The sequence below is a fragment of the Pelodiscus sinensis genome, chromosome 2 (assembly GCF_049634645.1).
Source record: "Pelodiscus sinensis isolate JC-2024 chromosome 2, ASM4963464v1, whole genome shotgun sequence".
Classification (NCBI taxonomy): Eukaryota; Metazoa; Chordata; order Testudines; family Trionychidae; genus Pelodiscus; species Pelodiscus sinensis.
In genome coordinates, this window is record NC_134712.1 from 112,268,566 (window position 1) to 112,281,128 (window position 12,563).

The following is a 12,563-nucleotide window of genomic DNA, read 5'->3' on the forward strand; positions in this document are numbered from 1 at the left end:
TTAATTTTTCAGGCTAAAGCTGCTTAAACCAAACCAAGAACCTGTGAAATACCAGGGTCCTAGAGACTTCCAGGCATTGGAAAGCTGGATGCTGCAGACACTAAATGAGGAACCTGCTGAAAGGGTATGTCTACACTACAGCACTAATTTGAACTAAATTAATTTGAATTAGTTAATTCGAACTAAGCTAATTCGAACTAGTGCATCTAGACCTAAAAACTAGTTCGAATTAGCATTTTGCTAATTCGAACTAGCATGTCCACGTTGAGTGGACCCTGAACCGAGGTTAAGGATGGCCGGAAGCAGTGCCGGCAGGGCATCAGATTAGGACTTAGAGTGTGGAGCTGCTGTCTCAGGCTAGCCGAGGGCTGTGCTTAAAGGGACCCGACCCCCACCCCGGACAGACAGTTCTCAGGGGTTCCCCGCTCGCTTGTCTAACTCGATGAGGGACAGCAAAGCAGTCCTGGCTTGGAGTGCCCTGAATGCCCACACTCAGCACATCACAGCACTCGGCCATCAGCCCAGCTGCCCTTGCCGCAAGCTGCTATCCGGGGGGGGCGGGGAGGGCGGGCCAATCGGGGGGCTGAGGGAGAGTTTCCACCCCGAGGAGCCCGCAGAGCCACCCCAGTCCTCCTCATCGGGGGCTCGTCCCCCATTCCTCCCTCACCTCCTTCCACTTACCCCTCCCTAGCCCCCCTTCCTGATGTACAAAATAAAGGACACGTGGTCAAAAATAGAAACTCTCTTTATTTAACAAAACGGGGGGAGACTGGGAAAAGGAGGTGGGAGAGGGGAAGACAGAGAGTAGGAGAGGTGAGGGCAACTATAATGATCAGGGGTTTGGAACAGGTCCCATATGAAGAGAGGCTAAAGAGACTGGGACTTCTCAGCTTAGAAAAGAGGAGACTGAGGGGGGATATGATAGAGGTCTATAAAAGCATGAGTGGTGTGGAGAGGGTGCATAAAGAAAAGTTCTTCATTAGTTCCCATAATAGAAGTACTAGAGGACACCAAATGAAATGAATGGGTAGCAGGCTTCAAACTAATAACAGAAAGTTGTTCTTCACAAAGCAAATAGTCAACTTGTGGAACTCCTTGCCGCAGGAGGCTGTGAAGGCTAGAAGTAGAACAGAGTTTAAAGAGAAGTTAGATAAATTCATGGAGGTTGGGTCCATGGAGTGGTATTAGCCAGGGGGTAGAAATGGTGTCCCTGGCCTCTGTTTGTGGAAGGCTGGAGATGGATGGCACGAGACAAATGGCTTGGTCATTGTCTTCGGTCCATCCCCTCCAGGGTACCTAGCGTTGGCTGCTGTCGGCAGACAGGCTACTGGGCTAAATGAACCTTTGGTCTGACCCAGTACGGCCATTCTTATGTTCTAAGCTCAGGGCTCAGGGTCGGGGGTCTCACTGGACCACCTTGATTTTCATGCAAACCTGCTCCTGGGTGGCCAGGCTGGCAGCTATCCTGCCCTAGACGGCCACTTTCCTGTGCCTAGTGCGGAGGTCGTGGACGTTGGAGGCTTCCCCCCCAAACCTCGATGAGGTCCACGATGTCCACACTAGACCAGGCGGGCACCCGCCTCTTGCGGCCCCGGGCAGGCTCCTGGGAGTCGCCAGCCTGGTCCCGGGAAGAGGCGGAGGGATGGGTGGCAGCGGATGGCTGGTTTGTGCCGTGCCAGGTGCAGGGTCTGCTGGCTGGGTGCTGGCAGGCTTTCATCTGGCACAGGCACCGTAGCCAGACCATGCCCCTTTAAGGGCTCCCGGGGCCGGGAGGGGGGCAGACGAGTTTCCCTGGTGTGGCCAGAGTGGCCACCAGGGCAAGCTGGGGAGGCTTAGCCTCCCACTAGTTCGAATTAAGAGGCTACACAGCCCTTAATTCGAACTACTTAATTCGAACTCGGCATTAGTCCTCGTAGAATGAGGTTTACCTAGTTCGAATTAAGCGCTCCACTAGTTCGAATTAAGTTCGTACTAGCGGTTTGCATGTGTAGCGCCTATGAAAGTTAATTCGAACTAACGGCTGTTAGTTCGAATTAACTTTGTAGTGTAGACATACCCTAAGTGAACAGGATATATTCCCTTCTTTCCAAGTCAAACTGATTTCTTGCCAATAAAGGGGTCAAGTTTTGCTTTCCAAGAGGAAAACCTTATAAGAATAAAAATTGAATGATACAGACGGAGCAGTGGTAAAATAGCAGTCAATGGTGGTTAGTTTGAGACTGTTATAACTAAGTTCTGGTTTGCTCTTTTTCTAATATTGCTGGTTTTGTGTGATTGGAAAAGAATTCTTAAAGTGGAGTCTTGAATGGCTTGTAAATTATATATAGCTGAAGGACTTATACCTTTATATGACAAGTGAGAGGGAATGACTACTTATCTCTGTACCCTCTGCACCTATATCACAATCCTAATCCCAGCCTGGTAGAGAGACAAGCTCCAAGGAGTGAAGAGTAGGGTTGGGGCTGGAGAGCAAGCCTGTCCTGCACACTTACCTCAAGCAAGGCAGCTCTTGTATCCTGTGGGGTTGGATCCTAGGGTTGTGCGGAAGTCTTCATTCACCTCAGGCATGGGCAATGGTGGTTCCTTTGCACTTTTGGGGCTGGGCCTACTTCCTGCTTTGGGTGTTGTGACTATGTGGGCATGGTTCGAATGCCATTCAGGTTTGAACAATTCCCTGTCATGACATATAAATACTGAAGGAACTAATGTGTAATCTAAGAACATTTAGGTATTAATAATTTTATAAAGGTTGTATGGGATATTAGTCACTCAAAGGGGATTTATTGTATAGCTGATTGTGAATCTTTCCTGTATTAAGGTAATTATTGATGTACCGTATATACTCGAGTATAAGCCGACCCGAATATAAGCCGAGGCACCTAATTTTACCACAAAGAACTGGGGAAAAGTATTGACTCGAGTATAAGCCTAGGGTAGGAAATGAGGCAGCTACTGGTAAATGTAAAAAATGAAGATAGATACCAATAAAATTACATGAATATTTATTTCAAAGAAAAACAATAACCTAGCTCTGTAAGTGGAAAAGGGGGTCAACAAAAACAATATGGTATCAAAAATACCGTAACTTTAAAAGTACAACAACCTTAGCTCAATCAGCAACCAAGCTAACACACAAGAGCTAAAATCCTTCAAAACTGGAGTTCTCCTCCTCCTCATCTGTATGTCCAAACAGAGCTTCAGCTGGTGTGAGGTTATCAGCATAGACATTGTCATCATCACTGACAAACTATTATGGAGTAGTTTTTTAAGAAAGCATATTGGAATGTATTTAACTCACTTAGAAGCAGTCCCAGCTCTACGAACATCAAAATGCAGTATGTAGAAAAAGTTGAAAGAAAAATATAGTAAATCTGCCCTCTTCCACAACAAGTAAAAATAGCACCTAATGTAGCATCATTGCCAATCTACAGCAGCTATTCAAGTACATGAAAGTTTAAGTAAAATACTTCCAACTTAATCTTAGAAATGTTTTATACCCTTTTAATATATCATTTTTTAAAAAGTTCCTATAAAGCTACATGTGGCATTTCATTTCTTTTCACAAGTTTTAGGAACTGAACTGAGCACTTTTAATATGCTCTGGATTATAAATTCTCTTTAAAAGTTTATTGTGAAATACTGGCAAAACCAATTGTCATTCAACTGGTATATAAACGAGACCCAAGAGTATAATGAATTTCTATCTACAACATTTAGTCAAATCCACCAGGGAAGGGCAGTAATTTCTTTTAAAGTAGAACCCTTTAATTGTTCCTACGTACCTTCCAATATTCAGTTGTATTAAATACATTTCTTCAGACAATTGTCCTAGTATTCAGTCTTTCTTGTGTTTAGTGCACTAACAATCTGGCGTAAGTTACTGTACTAATATGAAACTATTCAGCAGTTTGACAGATTAAATATTTTTAATAAAACAGTACAGGCAGTCCCCAGGTTACGTACAAGATAGGGACTGTAGGTATGTTCTTAAGTTGAATCTGTATGTAAGTCGGAACTGGCGTCCAGATTCAGCCGCTGCTGAAACTGACCGCCAGTTCTGACTTACATACAGAATCAACTTAAGAACCCCAGGCGTCCCCAAGTCAGCTGCTGCTGAAACTGATCAGCAGCTGATTCCAGGAAGCCCGGGGCAGAGCAACTCTGCCTGGGGCTTCCTGTAGTCAGCGCTGGTCAGTTTCAGCAGAAGCTGACTTGGGGACGCCTGGGGCAGAGCAGCTGAGGTGCTGCTGGGTTGCTCCAGTAGCGCCGCTCCTGGGTGCTACTGGACCAACCTAGCAGCATCCCATCTGCTCTGCCCCAGGCGTCCTGATTCAGCCGCTGCTGAAACTGACCAGCAGCGGCTGAATCAGGACCTGGGGCAGAGCAGCTGGGGTGCTGCCGGGTTGGTCCAGTAGTGCCCAGAGCGGGCGCTGCAGGACCAATCGGCAGCGCCCCAGCTGCTCTGCCCCAGAGTCCAAAACAAAAGCCTGGTCTGCTGGGGGGGGGGGGGGGAGCACACTAGCTGCGCCCCCCCCCTCCCCAGCAGACCAGGGACACGGGGAGCAGAGCCTCTGAGGCTTTGCTCTGGCAAAGCCTCAGAGGGAGGGACCCCGCCGCGGCTGCGGCTTCAGTCCGGGAGCCTGTGGTCTGCTGGGGACGGTCCCCAGCAGACCACAGGCTCCCGGACTGAAGCCGCAGCCGTGGGGGGGTCCCGCGCCTCTGAGGCTTTGCCAGAGCAAAGCCTCAGAGGCGCGGGGAACCGCCGCTGCTGCCGCTTCAATCTGGGTGCCTGTGGTCTGCTGGGGACCGTCCCCAGCAGACCACCGGCTCCCGGACTGAAGCCGCAGCCGCGGGGGGGTCCCGCGCCTCTGAGGCTTTGCCAGAGCAAAGCCTCAGAGGCGCGGGGAACCGCCGCTGCTGCCGCTTCAATCTGGGTGCCTGTGGTCTGCTGGGGACCGTCCCCAGCAGACCACCGGCTCCCGGACTGAAGCCGCAGCCGCGGGGGGGTCCCGCGCCTCTGAGGCTTTGCCAGAGCAAAGCCTCAGAGGCGCGGGGAACCGCCGCTGCTGCCGCTTCAATCTGGGTGCCTGTGGTCTGCTGGGGACCGTCCCCAGCAGACCACAGGCTCCCGGACTGAAGCCGCAGCCGCGGGGGGTCCCGCGCCTCTGAGGCTTTGCTCTGGCAAAGCCTCAGAAGCACGGGAACCCACCCGGTGCCCCTGGTCTGCTGGAGACGGTCTCCAGCAGACCAGGGGCACCGGAGCAGCTTACGAACGGGGCTTTCTCGCCCCGACTTCCGGGGCTAGACCCGGCTAGACCCGGCCAGCGGCAGAGACGCGCTGAGCCCGCCCGAGACGCTGTTCTCGAGACGCTGACTCGAGTATAAGCTGATGGGGGCATTATTCAGCACAAAAAATGTGCTGAAAAACTCGGCTTATACTCGAGTATATACGGTAGCTTAATAGGGGACTGTGGAAAGAACAAATAGGAAGGCAGTGCAATGGAGCTCCAAATGAGCAATCTTCATCTAGTACAGTAAAACCTGTGCTATCCGGAACTTAAGCATCCGGAAAACTGTAGAAATCAGCAAATTTTTGACGGCAGGAAAAGCACACACACGCACAAAAAGAAAACTGGCCCTTTAAGTGCTCCTCAGATGTACCTGGGGGAGGGGCAAACGGCAGCCGGAAGCAAGCATCTCCACTCTCCCCACAGCTCCTGGCACCCCCAGTAGGCCGGCACCCCCGCAGCTTCCGCGCCCACCCCCGTCACCTCCAGCAGGCTGCCTCCGCCTCCCAGCTTCCACCCCTCTCCCCCCCCCACCAGGCCGGATCCTGTGGCGACAACACTTCCCTCCCTTCCCTCTCCCCCCCCCCCATGGGTACTGGCACCCCCAGCAGGCTGGCCTCCCCACAGCTCCCCCCCCACCCCTGGGCAGGCCACCCCTGCCATCTCCACCTCCTGCCCCCTGGATTCTACCTCCCTCACCAGGCTGCATCCCGTGTGCCTCCCCCCTCCCCCGGCCTCCTTCCGCAGCTCCTGGCACCTGCAGCAAGCCAGCGCTCCCATGCCCCCCCCCCTGTAGTCCCTGCATTGCTCCTGCCCCTCCTCCACCCTCAAATAACCAGAATTTTTAGGTTACCAGCATGCCCTAATCCCCAGGCGTGCCGGATAACACAGGTTTTACTGTATGTGAGATGGGAATTATAAAACTGTATGGCATACTTCCAGGCTCTAGGCTGAAATGACCTACCTTTCTTGCATGACTGGGAGCTTAGAGATCAAAAGTACAGTAAACAGGTAAAAAGGACTTTTCAGGAGAAGAGGGAGTTCAGAGTCAGTGAGCTTTGACAGAGAGAGACGCTGAAAGGAATGCTCAGTGCAGGAATCTGCAGGTAATGGACCTCATATCCAGGTATTGCCGAGCCTTAGGGGAAAAGTAGGCACATGTATAGGCTGGTTTATTATTTTTAAGATATATATTCTCCTGAGATGCTTTTGGTTGTGTACAAATAATACTTTGCTTTAAAGATGCAGAATGCCACCCTTATGTGACCTGAGGGAACAGAACTGCAGTGTCTGAGTCCAAGTCAGACCTGTTAGGGTAATCACAGTTGATATGTAGTGAAGCGCAACCAGGGCCCAGTTTGAGTTTGGGAGCATCCTGTGGTTCTCCCTCTGGTCAGGTGATAGTTGGAAGTTTGAGGAGGAGAAGGGGGAAAGGAAGGTATACTTGAAGAGACCAGGATGGTGGATCACCAGGAGCAAAGACCAGGCGCAGTTATCCCAGTAACTGATAGTTGCTTACTGTATCTTAGTCTCATGTCATTTTCAAATAACTGCTTATTAGTGTATACTTGACATTGCCCTTGATCTTACTATATATTTTGGAAATATGTGTCTGTCGGTCCATCTGTCTGAGTCGGTTTGTTCAAGAATGCCCCCTATATGGTAAGAGCCACCAAATTTGCAGCTTCGTCTTACAACTTAAAGCAAGGTAAGGGATGGTTGTGCCAGGACAATGGGATGTGCTTGGAATTAAATTGTTTCTCATAAAGTGGAAAGGGAGAGATTTGGTAAGAGGGACAGTTATACTGCAGAGTGACCATGGGAAGGTGAGGGAGCAAGAGGCCTGGGACAGCTTTATCCCCCAATGGGACAGCAGGGGGCAAGGGTGGAGAAAGGGACTGCTATTCTAGTATATATTTCAGAGAGTTTGTCTGTCTGTGTGTCTTTCTCCTGCCGGGGAACATGCACCCTTCTTCTGTCTGTGTCAGTTGGAGCTGCAGTGTCCATGAGGCTTCTAACCTGGCCCCAAGCTGCTGTGTTGACGGAGCTGGGATAGTCCTCTCCGCCCAGAGCAACCTGCATGCTGAATCCCTCATTCCCAGCTCCACCCAGAACAAAGATTTAAACGAAGAAAAACAAAACTTTATTTGAGTTAAGGATCTGAGCAACACTGGGTAAATCTTCTAGTACAGAATAAAGCTGGAGTAGGAAATATTTGATAGAATTTGAAAATTGACAAATGGGCATTCTATCTCCATTGAGACTGCCATGTGGAAGCATTTCACATATGACAGACAAACAGCCATACAGTTGATTCAGTGTACATCTGTTGCATAAGACAGAAATAGTATTTACTTTCTTTTTAATAGGAGCAAGAATCTGATCTACAACCACCAACTCTTCCTGAGCCTAAACAGGGAATGTATGATCTCTCAGCAGCCAATTTCAAGATGCATATAGCAGAAGGTAATTTAATTATTTTCTTGTAGCTGCAAGTGATTGGTACAAACATTTTGATCTAATTAGGGCAGAGCCTGCAATATTTGTATGATCTTGTTAAACTTTTGAGAGAAATGGTGGGCTAGTCTCATCTTCTTGCCCCAAAATCCCTAACCAGTGGGAAGATATAACTTACAAACCCCATCAGTTAAACACATTAGACACTAGGGTTGTGAAATTAAGCACTCAAAAATTAGGAAATGGCCATATTAAGGTTGCACAAGCAATCTTAAATTAATCACATGATGCATATGCATTATGATAGTCTTGGAGTACAAGATTATATACCATCCCTCTCCCCACCACCATCACACACACAGGAGCCCAATTTTGTTTAGTATACAAGATGGGCAGTGCTCAATTAATGAGCCACCCTGCACTATTTTGTTTTATTCTTATGATTCAGTGTGTGGACCTACACTTTATTTACTGTGTTTTATTAAAAAACCCTTCTATGGAGATAGAATTATTCATTTCATCATGGGCTCTTGTATGGCACTCATCACTATAGTATCTAAATGCTTCATGAGCATTACTTTGTCTATACATATTCTTCACACGCCACACATATTCCAACTTCTGCTTTGAATGAAGCAGAGGTCCTATAGACAATAGCCTCTTTTACTCAATAGCCTTGATTCACCCCTAGAGGAAGTACTATCTGTACACTGAATGAGGCAAGTGTCCTGTGGAAAAATAATATGTGATCATGTAATTACATCAGTATCATAATTCCGACACACACGAGTTAACGTTGCACAGGCAACCTTAATTCTGGCATTTTGTGATTTTTTTTTAATAGCTGACTCTGCATCCTTAACATTCTTAAGTTTTTGTGTATAATTTCCTAGGATTTAAAAATAGCTAACTGGAAAAAAAACAAAATTCCATCATGTGGAATTATAGTGACACCTGTATCATTCGTTAGTAGAGTTGTAATCTTTAAATCTACCACACTAACTTCTGACACTTGAGCTAACCGAGTAACTTTGATAGTGGTTGTAGGTTGTTGTCTTGTATGTGGCCTAACATTAGCAGGGGATGAAAGACACACTTTGCCATTTGGTTTCACAGGTATTGGCTCACTGCAGAGGAATGTTGAGACTCAGGAATCTTGGGTTCAGTTCCTGGCTCTGGGGCAAAGAGTTCTCTAGTGGGCACAGTTCTCCAGTTTTGCCCAGTTCTGGCAAACTTTGCCTGTTCTGCCCCATCTCCTCTAATCTGGCTGTGTCTGAGGCTTCTGTTGTACATAGTCTCTGCTTCGCATTCCAGTCTCAGTCTGCCTAATGAGTCTTTGCCCCTCGCCTCCCTCCTCTATGTTTGTTGTAAGGTCTCCATGCCTCTTCTCCCTGTACCTAAGTTCAGTCTTTTTGCTTAAGTAATCATGCCTCCCTCCCTTTTTGCGCAGTCTCTTTCTCCTTGGTCCTCTCCTCCCCACTCCAATTAGCTCTAAGTCCCAGTCTCCCTTCATGGACTGCTCATCCAGTCTGTCTCTGTCTCATCCCTGGCTTTTTGTCCCAGTATCATGTTTCAGCAAGCCCACTTATCACCTTGCATCGTGCCCTCATCTCATATCAGTGTTCCCTTTTCTAGCCAAGTAGTTCCTAGTCTCTCTCAGTCTTCAGCAACTTAACCGGATGGGCCCATGACCCAAGTTTGAAAATCCCTCATCTACATCATCATTGCATTATCTACCTGTTCTAAATGAGAAATGTCAACTTAATAAAGTAATATTATAGTTTACAAACTACATACTAATTAAACTCTTAGGGTACGTCTAAACTATGTGCTGTTTTCGAAAGAGGATATACAAATTGCGCAGGAATTTTCATATCTTCTTCCGATCTCATTTTGAAAGTAGTCTGGATGCTGTTTTTTGGGAAAAAAACCCCTCTTTTTTGAAAAAAAAGCATAAACCTCATTTTTTAAGGAAGAGCATTTTTTTTAAAAAGGATACCCCTCCCCTCAAAAAAAACCGCGTCCAGACTACTTTTACTTTTGAAAGTGAAATTGGAAGAAGATACGCAAATTCCTGCGGAATTTTCATATCCTCTTTTGAAAACAGAATGTAGTCTAGACATAGCCTTATATTGTCTGGACCAAAAGTACAAGTCAATATATTTCAAATCTTATTGGAAAAATACCTCACAGTAATTACATTGTTTTTAGTATGTGATTTCTCATCCCTTTTTAAAACATTAAAGTACATTGAAGATTGCACTTGTTCATTTTGTGGGGAGAACTCAGTGGTGTGAAATCTCAAGTTATTCATGGCTGATGGACAACAAGAGACAGATCGGGGATAGTTGGGGATATTTACATGGGGCAAACAATTTTTATAGGTGGAAAGCAGGTTTGCTGCACCCGGCCATCTTAAAGGTTCATTAGAGATCAAAAAAGCACAGGACTGAGTATTTTGTAAGTCTTTGTTTATATGGTTCCTGGTTATGAAACTAGACTATAAAGTAATAGTGAGTCTACTAATTGCATACAAATATGAAAAAGGAAACAATCCCAGATAGAAAATTGTACCAATAATTCTTTTTTCATTAATCTTTTTTCAGCAAGATTCATGAAAAAAGATTTATTGGTACAAGCCTAGAGCTTTTTCATTCAAACATTTAAACTAGAATGGAATTACAATAGAACCTGCCTACAATGAATCTCCATTTAGAGTAAAGTTGTTCTGTTAGCAGGAGCCTACTTTGGGAGTGGGTAAAGGATGGGGGAAGCAGTGACAGAGACTTCATGATAAGAGGTTTCCATACTTTTATTTCTTCTTTGTCTATACTTTGTCCATGTCCTTGCATTAAAACATTTGACATTCTTTTCTTTGTATTTAGTTCCTATTTTGTGTTAATGTGAGTTGCCTTTGTGGTGTTAGTGCTTCATGCTACTGACTCGACTGCTACAGCTACACTAGAGAGTTCAGAGCAGGAAGACAGTGATGCCACTGTAAGCTCTTTAATGTAACCTCTCCAAGCTGAAGGGAGAGCTCTCTCTCATTGGCTTTACTATTCCAGCCCCATGAGCAGAGTAGCAGTATCAGTGGGAGAAGCTCACCCACTGAGATATTGTAGACAGCATTAATGCTTAGGTTGGTGTAGCTTGAGTTGTTCAGGTGGGGTTGCTTTTTCACACATCTGAGCGACATGTTATGCCATAGTGAGTGCTAGTGTAGACATAGCCTAAAGCACTTAGGCACCAATTTTTAAAGTTATTTAGATATTGCCTTGCTGTAACAATGCCTAACTGATTTTGGAGCCTAAATATTTTCAGAGGGGTTCTTGGCACTTAGGAGTCTAAATGTCAGCAACAGCCAATGGGATTTAGACTCCTAAATGCCTAAATAATTTGTTCTTGACAAATCCATGTCTGTTTTTACTTATAACCCTAGATATTCCTCTTATCTTCTGGTTGTTTACTACGAATGTTAGCATGTTCTTGTTTACATGATTAACCAGTACTCTTTGGCTCATCAGTTAATCCTAATAGTTACACACACCAGCTCCTTGCTATCAGTATCAGAGGCAGCAGCAAGGGGGTGGGGAGCAGTAGGGAGCTGGTGCTCAGTAGGAGCCAGCTAGTTTTTTATGATGGCCACTGTTTCAGATACATGTGAATTGAGACACCACTCCCCCCCCCCTTTTTTTCTTTTAAAGGTGATCACTTTATCAAATTCTTTGCCCCTTGGTGTGGCCACTGTAAAGCTTTGGCTCCAGTCTGGGAACACCTGGCTTCAAGTCTCGAATATTCTGAAACTGTCAAAATTGGCAAGGTAGGTTGAAAGCTCTTTTACAACTGAAAATATACCTCCTTTGGATGACTGTATTAGTCAAGTAGCATGTTTCTCATCCTATAGCCTGTAAGCCATACTTTATTTACTCTATTTTGGATGTCACTTAATACATCATTTCACCTTTACAAATCTCATTTTAATTTTGAGCTTGCTATTTCTCTTATATTGTACATGGGTCCATGTAGTTTATTTATTCTGATGAGATGGCCAACTCTGAACTGACAAGACCAATTCATTTTATATAAGGGCATACCAGAAACTGGTATGTTCCCTAGTTGCTGTGTTTCAGAGGAATGAAAAAACAGAAAGGGCAAATATAGTAGATGTTGAGAGAAATATTTTCAGTTTTGATTTTTGTGTTACACTGCCCTTGCTTCATAGATTTCAAGATTTATTATCAGTAGTAAAAATTATTCTTCCTCTACTAAAACATTGTTTATGGCTCGATAGCTGTGCACATTTTAGACCCAATACAGACATTAATGATGGGTTGATTGTCATGTATTCAGATCCTTCTCTTCCCTCCTTCCCTTCCCCCCACCCCCAGAAAAAGTTTACTATAGGCTTCTGGGAGACTTTGGTCTTAAAAACTGAAATCTTTTCATGCTTTACTATTTTTCTTAGGGATGATAACCAGATTCTCTGGTGTTTTTTTACCATGGGAGCTTATTATTTGTTCCTGAAGTGACTTCTATGCAGAGGTATGCAGGTGGTCTGGCAACTGCAGTTACTTTATCTGCTGACCCATGCCGAAGTCATGCTGGTGATTAACGTCCCTCAATGTTATCTGCTGGTGCTAACCAATAGAGGCTAACTTTTTAAAACTTTTAAACCTTCAAAGGTATTAATTTGGTGTCTAAAGACTGCTGCCATTAACTTGTAAGTAAAACTGTTAGTGACAAAAGCTGCAGTCCTTTCTCTATTTTATTAGCATTTGTGGTTGTCACTAGTGATAACTCACTTCCTATGTGAAAAAC

General features: G+C 45.6%; 1 protein-coding gene across 1 annotated transcript in view; it reads left to right on the forward strand.

The window, feature by feature from the left end:
- TXNDC5 (thioredoxin domain containing 5) overlaps positions 1-12,563 on the forward strand; it is a 42,898-nt gene that overhangs the window by 13,974 nt on the left and 16,361 nt on the right. Inside the window, exons 3-5 of the mRNA XM_006138785.4 lie at positions 13-124; positions 7,658-7,754; positions 11,450-11,565. Of these exons, the coding sequence (XP_006138847.2) occupies positions 13-124; positions 7,658-7,754; positions 11,450-11,565 (325 nt within the window). The remainder of the gene's footprint in view (positions 1-12; positions 125-7,657; positions 7,755-11,449; positions 11,566-12,563) is intronic.